General features: G+C 45.2%; 1 protein-coding gene across 1 annotated transcript in view; it reads left to right on the top strand.

The window, feature by feature from the left end:
• The first annotated feature begins 2789 nt into the window (after positions 1-2789).
• Positions 2790-16262, top strand: part of Zbtb10 (zinc finger and BTB domain containing 10) — a 35383-nt gene continuing 21910 nt past the window's right edge. The window contains exons 1-2 of the mRNA XM_034515959.2: positions 2790-3847; positions 15113-16007. Of these exons, the coding sequence (XP_034371850.1) occupies positions 2891-3847; positions 15113-16007 (1852 nt within the window). The 5' untranslated portion in view covers positions 2790-2890. The remainder of the gene's footprint in view (positions 3848-15112; positions 16008-16262) is intronic.

The following is a 16262-nucleotide window of genomic DNA, read 5'->3' as shown; positions in this document are numbered from 1 at the left end:
TTTCCAGCCACAGCAGGCAGGGCTGGCTTCTTCCTCCAAGGTGCAGGCCATAGTACTGTCTTAAAATCACAAGCAGAACTCACTCAAGAATCAGTGTGAGGACATTTACCCACTAAGGGCGTACAGCACTGGATGGCCAGGCCACAGCACAGCTGGATGACGTGTGTACAGCTAGGGAGATAACCCAAGTCTGACGCTTTCTGTGCCACAGCAGTACCATCAGTCTGCTCACTGAGATTATGTCGTCTGTCATAGGTGACAAGTTTAGACAAGTCTATATAAACTCAAACTCACGTTAGAACTCATCAATTTTATTGCATATACAAACTTCATTACAACAGGTACTAAAATCTAAATCGCCACGCACATCTCAGCATTCATGTTGTGCTTAGTTGGATCAGAACTGTTGAACTGGGCATGGGGACGATCACCTTGAATCCCAGCCCTCGACTGAGGCAGGATTGCTGTGAATGATAGGCAACTTCATCTATATAGTGACTTCAGGACAAGCAGGGGTATAAAGTGAGACCCCTATAAGCAAACCAAAAGTTCCATTGAGGTAAGCTGGGCATGGTGACAGAACGAGGCTGAGAATGAGTTCAAGGCCACCAGGCTTCATAATAATGATGTCTCGGAAAAGTGTTAGCAAATATTAATTTATAACACGTGGAGAAAATGTGCTTTAAATTTAAAAATTTGTGTGCACAGGTGTTGTTCCCCTACGTCTGTACACCACGTGTACCGGGCCCCGGAGCATACTCCCTGTAGCTGCAGTTACAGGTAGTGAGCCACTATACACAGGCTCTAGGTCCTCAGAACAGCCATCAATCCTAATTTTAAAACTCGAAAGATGAGAGACCACCGTTTATTAACTGCTCTCCCCACCCCACCCCCACTCCCCAAAAGGAAGCTTCAGGCGGGTAGATTTTTGTGGGTTCCAGGACAGCCAGGGCTACATAGTCTTTAAAAAAAAGAAAATTAAGAAAGGAAGGAGGAAAAAAAAAGAAAAAGTAAAGCCTGAAATAGACTGGAACAGAAGAATTTTTAAATTAATCTTGTGCAGCATGGTGGTACACACCTGTAATCCCAGTAATTCCAGGACTCCAGATACTGAAGCAGGGTCTCAGTGTATATTCCTGGCTGACCTAAAATTAACGATGTAGACTAGGCTGGCCTCGACCCTGTTTCAAAAATCGCCTCCAATAAATAATAGATAAATCTACCTCACTTTGTGAATTAATGAGTCTAAACGCGCTAATGTTTTCCAAATTGAGCATAATTGCGAGGGTCTGGGGGGGGGGGGGTGAGTTTAAGGGCCCTTAATTGGCAAGGCCTCTTTCTGAAAAGAAAAACAAAAAAAGCAACAACAAAAAATCCCCCCAAAACTAGGCTAATAAAACTTCGGGAGGTTCATTTCCAGCTTAGACCGATGTAATCACTCTAAATTCCATACGCGATGCCAAGAGCTTTTCTCAAAGTCCTAAAAATTAATTCTCATCTGCACACCCTGTCTTCGGAGCTGCACTCTCTTCGCAGCCACACGCGGCGCCCGCAGCAGCTGACTCCTCCCCGCTCGTGGGGAAAACCCTGCCTAATATTTATAACGCTATGACATACTGTAATACTCACAAGGTGGTTGTAGAAGTATAAACACGACTGGAGTTATCTGATTGGCTGCTGGTGATGTAACACCCATGTCAATACTTCCCAGTGAACGCACGTGTTCGACCTTTTATTTAAATTTCCATTTCATCACAGCAATAAGACACTCGGGGCGGTGCATTTTCTGTGAAACGATCGTCGCCCGGGGCCAGAGGTGCTGCCCGGCGTACACAATGCGCCCAAGGAGGCGTCCTCGCGAGGCAGGGCACCGCCTGGTCCAGTCTTTTGTGAAGGAACAAAATAAGTTCACTTCCTCGGGCACGGCCACCCGGCCCCCAGCCGATGACAGGGCCGGGGCGCGCTCCCACTGCACTTACTCCCGGAGTCCCAGGTGAAGTCGTGGCGAGAGCCGGGCGCGGTGCGCCGGGGCGCGCGGCGGCCGGGCGGCCCCTGACACCCGCCAGCTGTTTGTCCTGGCCGAGCCGGCCCCGCCCCGAGACCCCAGCCCGCGCCCCGCCCGCTTCCTTCCCGTGGCCGCACCCCCGCCCGCAGGCCCGAGAAGCCGGCCCCTTTCCGGGTCCCCGGGCGCCCCCAGCCCAGCCCAGCCCGGCCCAGCCCGCCCCCTCCCCCGGCCGGCCCCCACCCTCTCCCCCTCCAGCGGTTAAAGCTACCCCGGTGCATTGTGGGCGCACGGTCCGTTGTTCATTTGCCATTCGACCTCCGCCAGGGCCTGGTCGGACGGAAACGCTCCGCCGGCTTTATTGTCGGCTCGCTATGTGGCGGAGCCTGGCGGCTTAGCGCGCCTCTCGCGTCCGCGTCTCGGCAGCCGGCGGCGGCGGCGGCGGCGGCGGCGGCGCGACTGACTCCCCGAGGACGGAGATCTGTTGGCGGGCCGGTGTGTGCGCACAGCGCTGAAGCGGGGCAGCGGAGGGGCGCCCGCACTCCTCCTCAACTTCGAAGGCCGCACGCGCCCCGGCTCGCCGCTCCGCCGCCCGCCCACCTCTCCTCGCGGGACGCTGCTCGGAGCGCGGCGGGGCGGGGGTGGAGAGGACGCGGCTGGGACAGCAGCGGCAGCGGCAGCGGCAGCGGACGCGTGCGGCGGCCCCGGAGCGGGAGCGAGCGCGAGCCGGCGAGAGGGTGAGGCCGGGCCGGCGGGAGCGCAGCGCAGCGCAGCGCCGGGGGCGGGGGCGGGGGTGAGACGTTGGGGGAGCCGCGGCGAGCGCGCGGGACGCGGCCCGAGCCCGGGCGCGAGCCGAGGCACCGGGCGGCGGCGGCGGCGGCGCGCGCCATGTCGTTCAGTGAAATGAACCGCAGGACGCTGGCGTTCCGAGGAGGCGGGTTGGTCACCGGCGGCGGCGGCGGCGGCCCCACGAACAATAACGCTAGCGGGGAGGCCTCTTCTTGGCCTCCGCCGCCGCAGCCGCGACTGCCTGCGCTGCCCGCGCCGCAGCAGCCCAATGGGCGCGGGGCCGACGAGGAAATGGAATTGGAGGGCCTGGAGCCCCAAGACTCGGAGGCCTCCGCCGGGGCGGCCGCCGCCGAAGACGCCAAGGAGTTGCTGCTGTTCCCTCAGGACACGGGCGGCCCCGCCTCGCTGGGCGGCGGCGCGGGGGGCCCACTGCTAGCGGAAAGGAACCGTCGGACTCTGGCCTTCCGCGGGGGAGGCGGCGGGGGTCTCGGCAACAATGGCAGCAGCCGCGGCCGCCCGGAGACCTCGGCGTGGCCCCTCAGGCATTTCAATGGGCGAGGGCCGGCGGCCGTGGATCCGGAGCTGGACGCGCTGGAGGGGAAGGAGTTGGTGCAGGACGGGGCGTCCCTGAGCTACAGCACCGAGGAGGAGGGGGCGAGCCCGGGCGATGGCAGTGGGGCGGAAGGCGGCAGCTGCAGCAGCAGCAGGCGGTCGGGAGGCGATGGCGGGGACGAAGCGGAGGGCAGCGGTGTGGGAGCTGGCGAAGGAGAGACTGTCCAGCACTTCCCGCTCGCGAGGCCCAAGTCCCTCATGCAGAAGCTCCAGTGCTCCTTCCAGACCTCTTGGCTCAAGGACTTCCCTTGGCTGCGGTACTCCAAGGATACTGGCCTTATGTTTTGCGGCTGGTGCCAAAAGACCCCCGAGGATGGGGGCAGCGTGGACCTTCCCCAGGTGGGGCATGATGAGCTTTCGCGAGGGACCCGCAACTACAAGAAAACCCTGCTCCTGAGGCACCACGTCTCCACCGAACACAAACTCCTCGAAGCCAACGCCCAGGTACAGTAGATCCAGCTCTTTTCTTCAGATCTTTTGGGAAGACATTTATCAGTGGGAAAGACTAAAATTAAAGCAAAGAAAGGGGGAAAAAAAATTAAGATCCTCCCGGGGAAGGCGTCGTTCCGATGGCGAGAGGTTCCGGGGAGCTTATGCGTAGGGGTTTGGAAAGCCTGGAAACAAAGTTTTCCAAAGTTGTGGATGTATTGGGGGAGGGGGTGAAACGGCAGTTTTTTGATGATAGCGCTGGGTTTATTTCTCATGAGTTAGGGTTTGCCTGTGAGATTGAATCCGATAGAGAAGTAGGGAGAGGTTGGAGATTTTAAGCATATACTGGTCAAAAGAAAAAATTTTTTTAAGTCAGTGGAGATTTTAGAACAGTCCACTGCCTTGTGTTTGTGGACACTAAAATGCTAGAAGTAGTCTGAAGAATGAATTAAGTTTCCTTAAGCTTCGGTGCTAGTGGCTGCCCACTCTCACAAACTCTCACAGGTCGAGGTAATGTGAAATATGAGAGGCGTATGCAAATGTGCAGGAAGTTGGCGGAATACTTTTACGATGTCCATCTCTGTTAAACTTCTTGAACCTTAGGCGCTTTTTTGGTAAAATCATTGTACATTTTAGCTATTTCTATTGATATTTCTCTTCTGAGAATCTTCGAATTATCCCTTTCACAAACATGGTCGTGAATAGCTTATATGGAGGGTGTTAATCTTAGCTTTGGAAATGTTTAATGTGAAGTGACTTGGGCTTCATTTGTTCACTGACCAACCGTCAATCCCTAGTTACAAAACAAGCCTACCTATGAGTTTTAATTCCTTTTTTAAAAGTCTACTCCACAGACAGGAGCCTAACCATTCTGATAGCCCTTTTCAAGTCAAGTAGATGTGGGTCAGCCCTCCTTATGACTCAGCCTGTGGTGGGGGTGGGATTCATTCTTTTGTATTGCTGGCCAGTCATGGATTTTAGGAAGACAACCTGGTCTCAGTGCCTCGCTGTGGTGTTTATGGAGCCGTCCTGCTGCTCAGCACACTTACAGTGTAGTTTATTAGTCACACAAGTGACCCAGCTTAGCAGCAGCTTTAGTTTTTAAAAGCGAGGGGTTATTTTGTTTTCTTTTTCCCCCAGAAGGCAGGGAAATGGAGCTTTTTTGGGTTGAATTTTTTATTTGCACAAATTTGCCTAAATCTTAGGTTCCTCCTGTCCTCTCCAGGGCCTCTGGCTATCTAGGAACTCTTACTATATAGACCAGACACTCCGATCTGCCTGCCTCTGCCTCCTGAGTTCTGGGATTAAAGGGACATGCTACCACACCTTATGAAGGTCACTTATTTTTAGGATATAAAGTCCAGAAAAAAATAGTAAATTGCCTTAAACCCTGGATGACAACCTGAGGCTAGTGTCTATTAAGAGTTTTGTAATGGGAACAAATGAGTTTTGAGCAAACCCCAGGTCCAGATCTCAGCTAACTCAAAGATAGCATCACTACCTTTGGAGTTTGTCCTGGAAATTTGATAGGCCTGACATTTTGTTTGTTTTGTTTTTAGGTGTATCAGACTCATTTACATTATTCTGGAAAGTAAACTTGTTTTCCTTTTACAGAAGAGGCAGTTCAGTCATTAAAGGGTTAAGGCATTTCCGTCATTAAGAGTTAAGTAATAGATACCTGAAAGTATTTAGTAAGATGATAGAAGCTGTGGCTTGTGAAAATAGCTGAATTTTCCAAGTATTGGTATGTAAATATTTAGAAAATTTTTTAAAAATTGGAATGAGTTTTAAAATCTAGTCTTTAGAATATTCTGTTCTGTAGGCAAACATGAGTGGGACTAAAACTGAGCTGCCCAGTGATCCATAACTCAGGAGGGGAATAGTTGGATAATCTCAGGGTCTACCTAGTAAGAGTGTATCCTGCAGGCAGTCGACTTGGGTCTCCAGAGGTCAGTCCTAGGTAAAAACTTTTTCTAAGCTTGACTCTGAACTACCCCTTCCCAATTCCTGATGGTATTGTCTTTTCTTGTGATCTAGGAGCCATCCCACTTTGTTTTAAGACTTCTGTTAAATCCTAACCTTAAGGGGTTATGTATTGGTTTCCTTGATTGAATTTTTGGTGTTACCACTTCTCACCGTTTCTCTTCATTTGTGACTAACCTTAGTTTGAGGTAGTTTGAGGAATAGCTTATTCTTCCAAGGAACACCTGAACAATCTTTTTCCCTTGTTAATAGTGACAGGTTCCTAGCATGATTTCATTGGGGGGAGGGGGGAGAGGAGTGGTTGTTGCCCTGTAGCCTTTGGTTACCTTTAGGAGGCAGTGTAATATTCACAGTCTTGGCTCCAGGTCTTGGGTCCTAATCCTCTAACCGTTATTTGTATCATGCTTATTTTATTACAGATTACTCTTAGAAAAAGAATAAGGTAGTGTCCTGTAGCCCTGGTTGGTCTCAAACGTGCTTTGGTCCTGTATCTCAAATGTTTGCACTACCGGCATGCCCACCACACCCAGCTGAAGGTGTTAAATAGTGTTGGCTAGCTGGTCTGGGATCTTACCCTAAGTAGGCCAGTGCTCTCACTGCTTTCTCACTGCCAAGCATCATCCACACCCAAGATTTGTTTATTTCCCAGTTCCTCGTTCATCAATGTCAACATTTACATTTTTTTATCTTATTGCAACAGGATCTTGTGTCGCATGGGTGTCTGTGTCATCAACTTTGAAGCCATACTTTCCAAGACTGAGGCCCGTAAGCCTGGGCATTTTGAGTTTTTCTCACTAATTGTAATTGTATCCTGTATTAGCTTCCTCATTTTAAAAATGAGTGAGGTGGAAGCTTTGCTCTTCAGAGGTCACGTGAGGTTTAGTTGTCACCACATGGTAGCACACAACCACTGATAACTGCAGTTGCCAGGGCATCCAGCAGGCACAGATGTGATGCATGTATGTGTGTGTTCATACATACAGAGCATTTTACCTTATGCCTGTAGTCCAGTGCTAGGAAGTGGCAACATGATCAGTAGTTCAAGGTCATCTTCAGATAGATACCCGAGACACAGTGTTAAAATAAAGTAACATGTATTGTACTGTCTGTGAGCTCTGAAACTCAGGCAAGAGTTGCGTTTGACCTAGGCTTGGTGTCACATTCTCTTAATCTCAGTGCTGCCTAAAGCTAAAGGCAGCAGAAGCTCAGATAGAGAGCAGTTTTCAGTCGGGATTTACCCCTCACACCTTTTTCTTTCCTTTGAGACAGGGTCTCACTGTGGCTCAGACTGACTTTAAATTCATGATCACTCTGCCTCCAGAGTTCCAAGACTATCAGTATGAAGAACTGCACAACACTGTGCTTTCTTAATTTTTCTTTCTTCCCTCTCCCTACTCCCCCAAGGGTTTCTCTGTAGCCCTGGCTGTCCTGGAATTCTGTACACGAGGCTGACCTCAGATCTGCCTCGTGTGTGCTGGGATTAAGGTGTGTGTCAACATATATCCGGCTTTCATTCATTTTAGTTTTTCCACAGAGGTAAGGATCAAATCCAAGGTCTCATTAATGCTAGGCAATCACTGTGCCACTGATCTGCACCTGAAAGCCTCCTTTTTCTATTAAAAGACCTTTTGTTATGTCATAAATTTTTAATTTCCCTTTTTATTATGTGTTGTGTATAGTGGGTCTGTACATTTGAGTTGCAGGTGCCTGAGGAAGCCAGAGAAGCATGGGATCCTGGGGCTTGTGAATCAGTCACCTGATGTTGGCAGTCAAAATGAAATGCCAACCCTTGGGAAACAGCAGCAAGTGCTGAGCCATCTTTTCAGTCTCTGTTGTGTTTGTTACTTTTTTTTTTTTTTTTTTTTTTTTTGGTTTTTCGAGACAGGGTTTCTCTGTGTAGTCCTGGCCGTCCTGGAACTCACTCTGTAGACCAGGTTGGCCTCGAACTCAGAAATCCGCCTGCCTCTGCCTCCCAAGTGCTGGGATTAAAGGCGTGCACCACCACGCCCGGCTTGTTACTTGTTTTACTGTGCTTTACACACAGCCCGATTAGTATCCAGCAGAAGATCCAGTACCTTGGTCTTGTAAGTAATAGGACTTCCGGCTAGTGCAGTGCTGGGTAGGTTTTGTTCCTTAGTGTTTTGAGATAGGGTCTCTTTATATAGCCCTGACTGGTCTGAAACTCACAGATGAGCCTTGAACTTCCAGAGATCTACCTCTCTGCCTCTTTCTCAGGAGTGCCTGGTTAGAGGCATGTGTGGGGTTTTTGAGAGTTAATACGTTGTTATTAGTACATTACAAAGTTTACTTTGTTTTCTCATTTTCTTGGGAGGTCAGGTACTGGAATGAAAAACTAAGGCCTCTTACAAGCTGGTGAGCTTTACTATTGACCCCCCATTTTACACAGGCACAGTTTCTCTGTGTACCCCGACAGGCCTTCCTCTGCTTCCTGGTGCTGGCATTAAAGGTTGTGCGCCACTACCACCACCTGGCCTTTTCTCCCACCTTTTAAGACAGGATCTTATCAGGTATTGCCTACGCTGATCTGGAACTCTTACCCAGGAAGCCCTGGTAGGCCTTAACACTTGTGAGTGTCCTGGTTCAGTGTCCTGAGTTGCTGAAACTACAGACATGTTCCATGCCCAGGGCCACTTTGTATAAAAGTTTTTTCTTCTTTTCCTCCTTCTTTTGTTTTGCTGGTGACCAAAAGCAAACAAACAAACAACAAACTTGAGTACTTTCTTAACGTTGATTTTCTTTTTTGGAGATAGGTTTTTGCACGATTCCCCAGGCTTGTTGGAATCCTCTGCCTCTGCTCTCCCTAGTAATTGGAAGTCAGTGTGTCAGTGCACTTGGATTCAGTGCCTGTCTTTTTAATCAGACCTTAGTTGTTAAGGACTGCCCCCAAGGAGAAGTGATGCTTTGGTGGGGGGATTGTTTGGGGTTTTGTTGTTTTTGAGGCACTGTTTCTCATGACCTCTCAGGATTATTTTAAGGCATGTGTTCGTGTATGGAAGCCGGAGGACAGCTTGGTGGATGTTACTTTCTTAAGTTGTCAGGTTTATGTGATAAACTTTAAACCAGCTTGGTGATCTCACTTCAAACTGTCCCTCTCTTGCTGGGACTACAGACATATCACCATGCCTAGGGAAGAACTTTGTTTGAGGGAGGCTTTTTGATCCTAGTCGAGTGCCATTGACCAACATCCACTGTGGGAGGGAGGAATCGAAGATCCTTGTAAGAGAGGACCTTCCATTGGAAAGTAAGGCATTTGTTTGGGCCTGGAGATCTGTATCCTCAGAGTCAATTTCAAGAATTATCTCATTCAGAATTTGCCATTTGGCCCAGAAAGATTTTAAAATTGCTTTAATTATAGTGATTACCACTGTAGCCTGGTTCAGACCACTTTCTACCCAATTGTGAAATTCTCAGAGCCCAAATCACGCATTCTGTCAACTCTCCGCAGTCTGCTAAGCCTACAACGTGCACCCAAATTATTATTATTGTAAGTTTAGTTAACCTTTCCAGAAATTAAACATGAATTCAGCCCAATGATGTGATTGAAATTACTAGTTGGAATCCGTTGATGTCAGGTGGAGGAGAGAGGTAAGGCAGGTCTGCCAGCCCTCCCTTTGGAAACAGGAAGTCCCAAAGGTTAGTTGGTGTTTACTCTGGCTTGGTTGGCTAGTTTTTAACAACTTAGAAAGAATCCTGAAAGTCTTTTGTTGTGTTCTGTGTGTACATGTGGTATGTATACAAGTGCAGAGCGTGTGTGCTATGCAGCATGTGAATGGACACAAGTGGTTAACAACATCATCTTAAGTAGGGAAGCATCAAATGTACATGTGTTCCTCTTTAGAACATAATGCATATATGGGCTTAGAATTTGAGGAGAAAACTTGTAATAAAGATCTATATTTGAGGCTGGGTGCCGGCGGCATGGCAGGACATGCCTTTAATTCCAGCATTTGGGAGGCAGAAGCAGGGGAATATCTGAGTTTGAGGCCAACCTGGTCTACAGAGCAAGTTCCAGGACAGCCAGGGCTACACACACACACACACACACACACACACACACACACGTAAAACTAAGGATTATAATCACTTGAAATTCAGCTCTTCATTCCTCAAAAAGAATTAGAATCTATGGTGGATGTGGTATTGTATGACTCGAATCCTGTACCACATAGGCAGAGATAGGCTAATCTTTGAGTTGGTCTATATAGTAGACTCCAGGCCAGCTAGGGCTATGTAGTGAGACCCTGCCTTAATGAAAAAGAAACAACAGAAGTAGAATTTCTAGGGCCATAAAAGAGACTATCGTCAACACACAGGGCACTATAGTAGACGGTAGAGGAGAGCTATATCTACTATTAAATGTGTTAACACCAGTAGAAGATGTGGTTATATTTGCTATGACCTCTTGTCCTCACATTCTAGAAATTAAATTTGATTTTTAAATTTGGAAGCAGAAATTATTTTCTCTCTATACTGTTCCTAGTGAGTTCTTGAAACAAAAACAATACTGATTTTTATGTACTTTAGGTTCACATACTGATTTGTTGAAAATGTCTTTTCTGCTGATTTTCATAGACAAAATTCTGAGTAAGAAAGGAAAAAGTGTTTTCACACTAAGTATTTTTCTATTGTTGCTAATGAGTTGATAAGCTATGGTCAAGTTTGTGTTACCTTCCAACTAAGATTAGCTTTACTCCCTCACCTCAGAGGGGGACTTGCCTAGTGCTTTACAAGTTGGAGTATAGTTCTCCAAGGTGGAATGGTAAAAGACAACTCTTTGTCATCTCTCCATGTCTCATCACTTAAGTTACACTGATAGACCTTTATATCAGGCTTGGTCTCATTGCCCAGTAACATCATCTCCCCAAAAAAAAGACTCCAAAGAGGAGTCTTTGCTTCCTCTAAGCACCTTCACATCACACTTTCCTTATTTACTTTGTAATGTAGTAAAGCCTGGCTGACCTTCAGTTCATTCTTTTCTTCTTATGACCTAACAGTTTTGTGTGTATTTGTCTGCATGTACCACATGCATGCCTCATAAGCTGAGTCCAGAAGAGACATGATATGGATGGATACCAGGAACTCAACCTAGTTCTTCTCTGCAAGAACAGCAAATGCTTTTCATTTCTGAGCTATCTCTCCAGCCCCTGACAAAATTATTTGTCACTGCTGATTTTGAACTAAAAATCTGTCTCCACCACCCCAGTGATTGGGTTGCAGGTGCATATCACTGCCTGGTTTTATGAAGTGCTATGGATCAAGCACAGGACACAGGACTTAATGAGTGACAGACAAGCACTCTACCAATTAAGCTACTAGGCTAAAACTACTAACAGTAGGTTCCCAACTGGTCACAGCATTTCTTGTCTTCATTCTCTGGTATTGATTCCTCTTCACATTGCTGCCATAGTTCTTTCTCTTCAGCCAATCTACACCTGGATCTACACACACACACACACACACACACACACACACACACACACAGAGAGAGAGAGAGAGAGAGAGAGAGAGAGAGGGAGGGTGTGGGTGGGAGACTGACTTTCTATTTGTCTCTTTCTCTCACACAATTAAGTTCTATAAGGCATCTAAAACAGTGGCTCGTCCTTTTTGAAAGACAGCTTTTATTTATTTGTGTGGCACTAGGAATTGAGCCTAGGGTTATCATAGGCAAACATTCCAGGTCTTTTACCTTTTCATTTAAAAGCCAGGGTCGTGTCAGTCGTAGGGGCATATGCCTTTACTAGCACTTAGGCAGAGGCAGGCTTATTTTTGGAGTTCCAGGATAGCCAGAGCTGCACCTAGAAACCAAAACTGACAGGGCTTGAACTCGAGATCCTCCTGATTTAGCTTCCCTGTCACTGCCACCACTATAAGCCTTTGTCATCAGGCTCAGCTCTATTATTTAATTTATTGTGGTACTTCTATATATAGCTCAGAATGGCCTTGACCTTGTCCTGTTCCTATCTAGGTGTTAGGATTACAGGCATGTGTCACTGTGAGTGAAGTACTGCTTATGTATAAATCTGATGGAAGTGAGGCTGTTTGCTTACTTGTGGGAAATGTGTTAAGTGTTTATTTGTGCTTTATGGACACTGGGGGGCACCTTGCAGTTCTTTTATGAATCTAGACTTTTAAGGATGCTACAGACCATCGTCTTGGCTATCTTTAAAATGGTATCTCATTTGCTTAGAATGTTTAGCTTCTTACCCTATTTATCTCTTCAAAGCATCTCTGTCCCCACAGGGAAATTGGAATAGACACCAGCTATTAGATAGCATAGATCTGAATCATTTAACATTTTGTTCCTAATACAAAAATTGGTTTAAAGAGGTTTCTTAATTTACTTGATTCAGCAAATAATGTCTTTATTTGCTGTGTCTGTTTAGTTGTTTTGCAAAAACATCTTCAAATCTCTTTGGAGAGGGCATATATATATATATATATTTTTTCATGGCTTTATTTTAAAGGGCTTGCTTGCTTTTCTTTAAAAATATTTATCTTGTGTGTATACATGTTTTGCCTGCATTTATGTATATGAACAACATGTATGCCTGGTACCCAAGGAGGCCAGAAAGAGAGGGTGTTGAATACCCTGGGACTGGAACTATAGAAATACATAGTGAGACCCCCATCCAAGAAGGGAAAGTAGAATCCACATGTGGAGGTGGTTATATCTAATTATTGCAACCATCATAAAGCTGTATCACTGGGTCCTACATTTTCTGAAGTAGTTCCACCAAATTATGTAATTATGTTGCATTTGTTACACAAGATGTTCTTATTTTTAAAAATTACTTAGTCAAAAGCCTACCCACAACATACCCATACTATACAAATCAAACACTATGTAACCACCATTTTTTTCTTATTACAACTATAGAATAATGCCAATATCTGCAATTATAAATACCACCAGTAATTTCTTTCTCACAACTTACTGATGGACTAAGCTGTGTATAACAGCTATTAAAGCCCTTTACCAAGCTGGAGAGATGGCTCAATATGGTTTGGAACATTTGCTGCTCTTACCAGGGTGCTTGGGAGGATGGGGAACCCAGGTTCACTTTCCCAGCACTTACACATTGGCTCAATTGTATATTCCAGACTGGCCTCCAAAATGAACTTCCTGCCTTGGCTTTCCAAAGTCTGATTACAGGTCTCCATATCATACTGCCTCTTAGAACTGGGGTAGTTCTCATGCATATTCTTTGCCAGGGAGAGGGGAAAGAGAAGGGAAGGGAGAGACACAATGAAGCAAAAGCATTGCCCTCCCTTCACACTCTCTTACTAAGCTGCCTCTGCCTTAGAAGTGCTGGGATTAAAGGCTTCATTCTACCATGCATGCTCCAGCTATCCCCTAATTTTCTGAAGCTTCACTTTCTTTCAAAGCAAAAAGTCAAATACTAATGAGCAGGTCTGTTTCACCTATTTTATTCTTGACTGCTAGAGTTTTTGAAGATGATTACTTTAGTAGAGAAAAAGAAATGGCTACTGTAGAGCATGGAGCATTCTGGTCCATAGGATGGGCTTGGGAAGTTTGCCACAGTAGAATGGCTTCATGAGAGACTTAGGCACTAAGATTAGTGGAAGGTGAGGCTGCCAAAGGAGCACTGCAACTCAATTTCTCCTGTATTCCAGTCTTCAGTCTAGAGCAGTTATTTGTACCACAGGTTTCCAGGTGCTCCATACTGTTAGTATACTGTAGTCGTGAAGCACCGATGAGTACTAGAACACTAAGTTTGTGCTGTTGCTGTTTTTCTTACCTGACTGCTAACAAGGGAAAGAGTGCGGAAGTACTGCAGAGCAGTATTGAAGGTGGTGGGGAGAGAAAGCTCTGCCTGTTGGGTTTGCCTGTCTAGTTACTGAATGAAGACAAGTTGTTAATTAAAACGAATTTTAGTAATATTTCTACTATTTAAGGCTTCAGGGAGAATGAGTTGCCAAAGGACATATTCTCAAATTAGATCATACTCTTATTTATAGCATGTACATTTTTAAAAGATTAATTGTATTTGGGGTGGGGGTGTAGTTGCTTTGTAACCAGAAGATGGTACTAGATCCCCTGGAAATGGAGTTATTTAACAGATGGTATTGGACTGAACCCTACTCCTCTGTAAGAGCAGCTAGTTCTCTTAACCGTTAAGTCATCTCTCCAGCCATGTCTCGTTACTTTTTTTCTTGCAGTGCTGGGGATTGAACCCAGAGGGCACTCCTCCCCCACCCACCACTTAGGCTGGCCTCCAACACACTGTATAGTTGAGGATGGCCTTGGACTTGATTCTCAGCTTCACCAGTAGTGTGATTACAGGTGGAGGCCACATCTTTAGCTTAATTGGTATATAGGGATCTTATCTAAAGTGATGCTAAATAGAACTATAATGAATACTTGTATTCCCGATGAAAAGCAAAATTTATATACATTAAAGCCTCTTCAATTCAGGAATTTTAATCACCTTACAGATGAGATAGTATTTGTGGCCGTAAAGAGAAGGCATTTTGAAAGTTGACTAGAAAACTAACTGGATATGCTCATAGTGGAGAGAAGTTTCCACTAGTTTAGATTTAGTTAGCCTCATTGGTCTAAACTGTCCTATTGCAGTATTTGCCTGGACTTAGGAATTCACCTTTCTGACAGTGTTAGATGAGGTGATATGCCTACTTACTATGGTGTTTAAATGTACTGAGAAGAGGCATCTGCTTTCCTGGCTGGTAGAGAAGACTGATTTTATTTCAAATAAATGATAATTTAAGAAAATTTTATTTTAAATTTTAAAATTTATATTCTTAGCTTAAGTGAAAATCTCTTGTCTTCCCTTCTTCTTGCCCTCCTTTCTTTCTTCTGTCTTTCTTTCTTTCTCTTTTTTTTTTAAAGATTTATTTATTTAATTTATGTAGGCGAGTCCACTGTCGCTGTTTTCAGACACACCAGAAGAGGGCATAGGATCCCATCACAGATAGTTGTTAGCCACGATGTGGTTGCTGGGAGTGGAACTCAGGACTTCTGGAAGAGCAGTCAACGCTCTTAACCGCTGAGCCATCTCTCCAGCCCAATTTCTTTATTTCTTTGTTAATTTCTTTATTTCATAGTGAGTTGCACCAGACTTGGTTTATTTTTTTGGGGGGGGGGGGGTTAATATGGTGGATACTTCTATCTCAAAATGTTTAACTATTCATGAATTGATAAGCTTGAGTAGTTTTTTAATGATTTATTTGACATTTATTTTCTTTGGACTTTGAAATGTAAATAAAATTTAATGTTAATGTTTCCTCCAATTACAGGAGACAGAAATACCATCAGAGGAGGGGTACTGTGACTTTAATAGTAGGCCAAATGAGAACTCTTATTGCTATCAACTTCTTCGACAACTAGACGAACAGAGAAAGAAAGATATTCTTTGTGATGTCAGCATTGTGGTGAGTGGGAAAATCTTTAAAGCTCATAAGAACATCCTGGTTGCAGGCAGCCGTTTCTTTAAGACTTTATATTGTGTTTCAAACAAAGAAAGCCCTAACCAAAACAATACTACCCACTTAGATATTGCTGCAGTTCAAGGTTTTTCAGTCATCTTGGACTTCCTGTATTCTGGGAACCTGGTGCTCACAAGCCAAAATGCCATTGAAGTGATGACAGTGGCCAGCTACCTTCAAATGAGTGAAGTTGTTCAAACTTGTAGAAATTTCATTAAAGATGCCTTAAATATAAGCATTAAATCAGAAGCTCCAGAGTCTGTAGTTGTGGACTATAATAATAGGAAACCAGCTAGTAGAGATGGCCTGGCTTCATCAAGGGATCAAAAAATTGCCAGCTTCTGGGCGACACGGAATCTTACCAATTTGGCAAGTAATATAAAAATTGAAAATGATGGTTGTAATGTCGACGAGGGCCAAATAGAAAACTACCAGATGAATGACAATAACTGGGTCCAGGATGGTGCTCCTGAATTGGCTGAAAATGAATCTCAAGGTAAAACAAAAGTGTTTATTTGGAATAATATGACCTCTCAAGAGACTGGCAAAGCAAGGAGGAAAAACCAAACTACAAAGAGATTTGTTTATAATATACCACCTACTATACCACCGAATAGTGAGACAAAGGTAGAAGACTGCTCAGTGATGCAGCCACCTGTTGACTATCCAGAAGAAAGTAAGGCCCTACTCATCAAGGAAGAGCCAGGTAAGTATTCAAAGGTTCCATTCTAATTGTACTTGCTGAAGTTTACTTTTAATGGGAAGTTTTTAATTATTAGAGTAATAGAACTAGGGATACTTGAATTTTTGGTCTTCTGTGTGTATATGAGTTTTAGATTGGGTAATAACTGAAGTACCATCTGCCAAAAGCCTCATTAATAACTACGTAACATGCTTTTTGACTTAGGATAAGGTAAGATCAAGCTATCTTCAAGTCAGAAATGTTCTTAATATCCTTAGC

This window comes from Arvicanthis niloticus, chromosome 13, assembly GCF_011762505.2.
Source record: "Arvicanthis niloticus isolate mArvNil1 chromosome 13, mArvNil1.pat.X, whole genome shotgun sequence".
Taxonomy (NCBI): domain Eukaryota; kingdom Metazoa; phylum Chordata; class Mammalia; order Rodentia; family Muridae; genus Arvicanthis; species Arvicanthis niloticus.
This window is presented reverse-complemented; position numbering and strand designations above follow the sequence as displayed.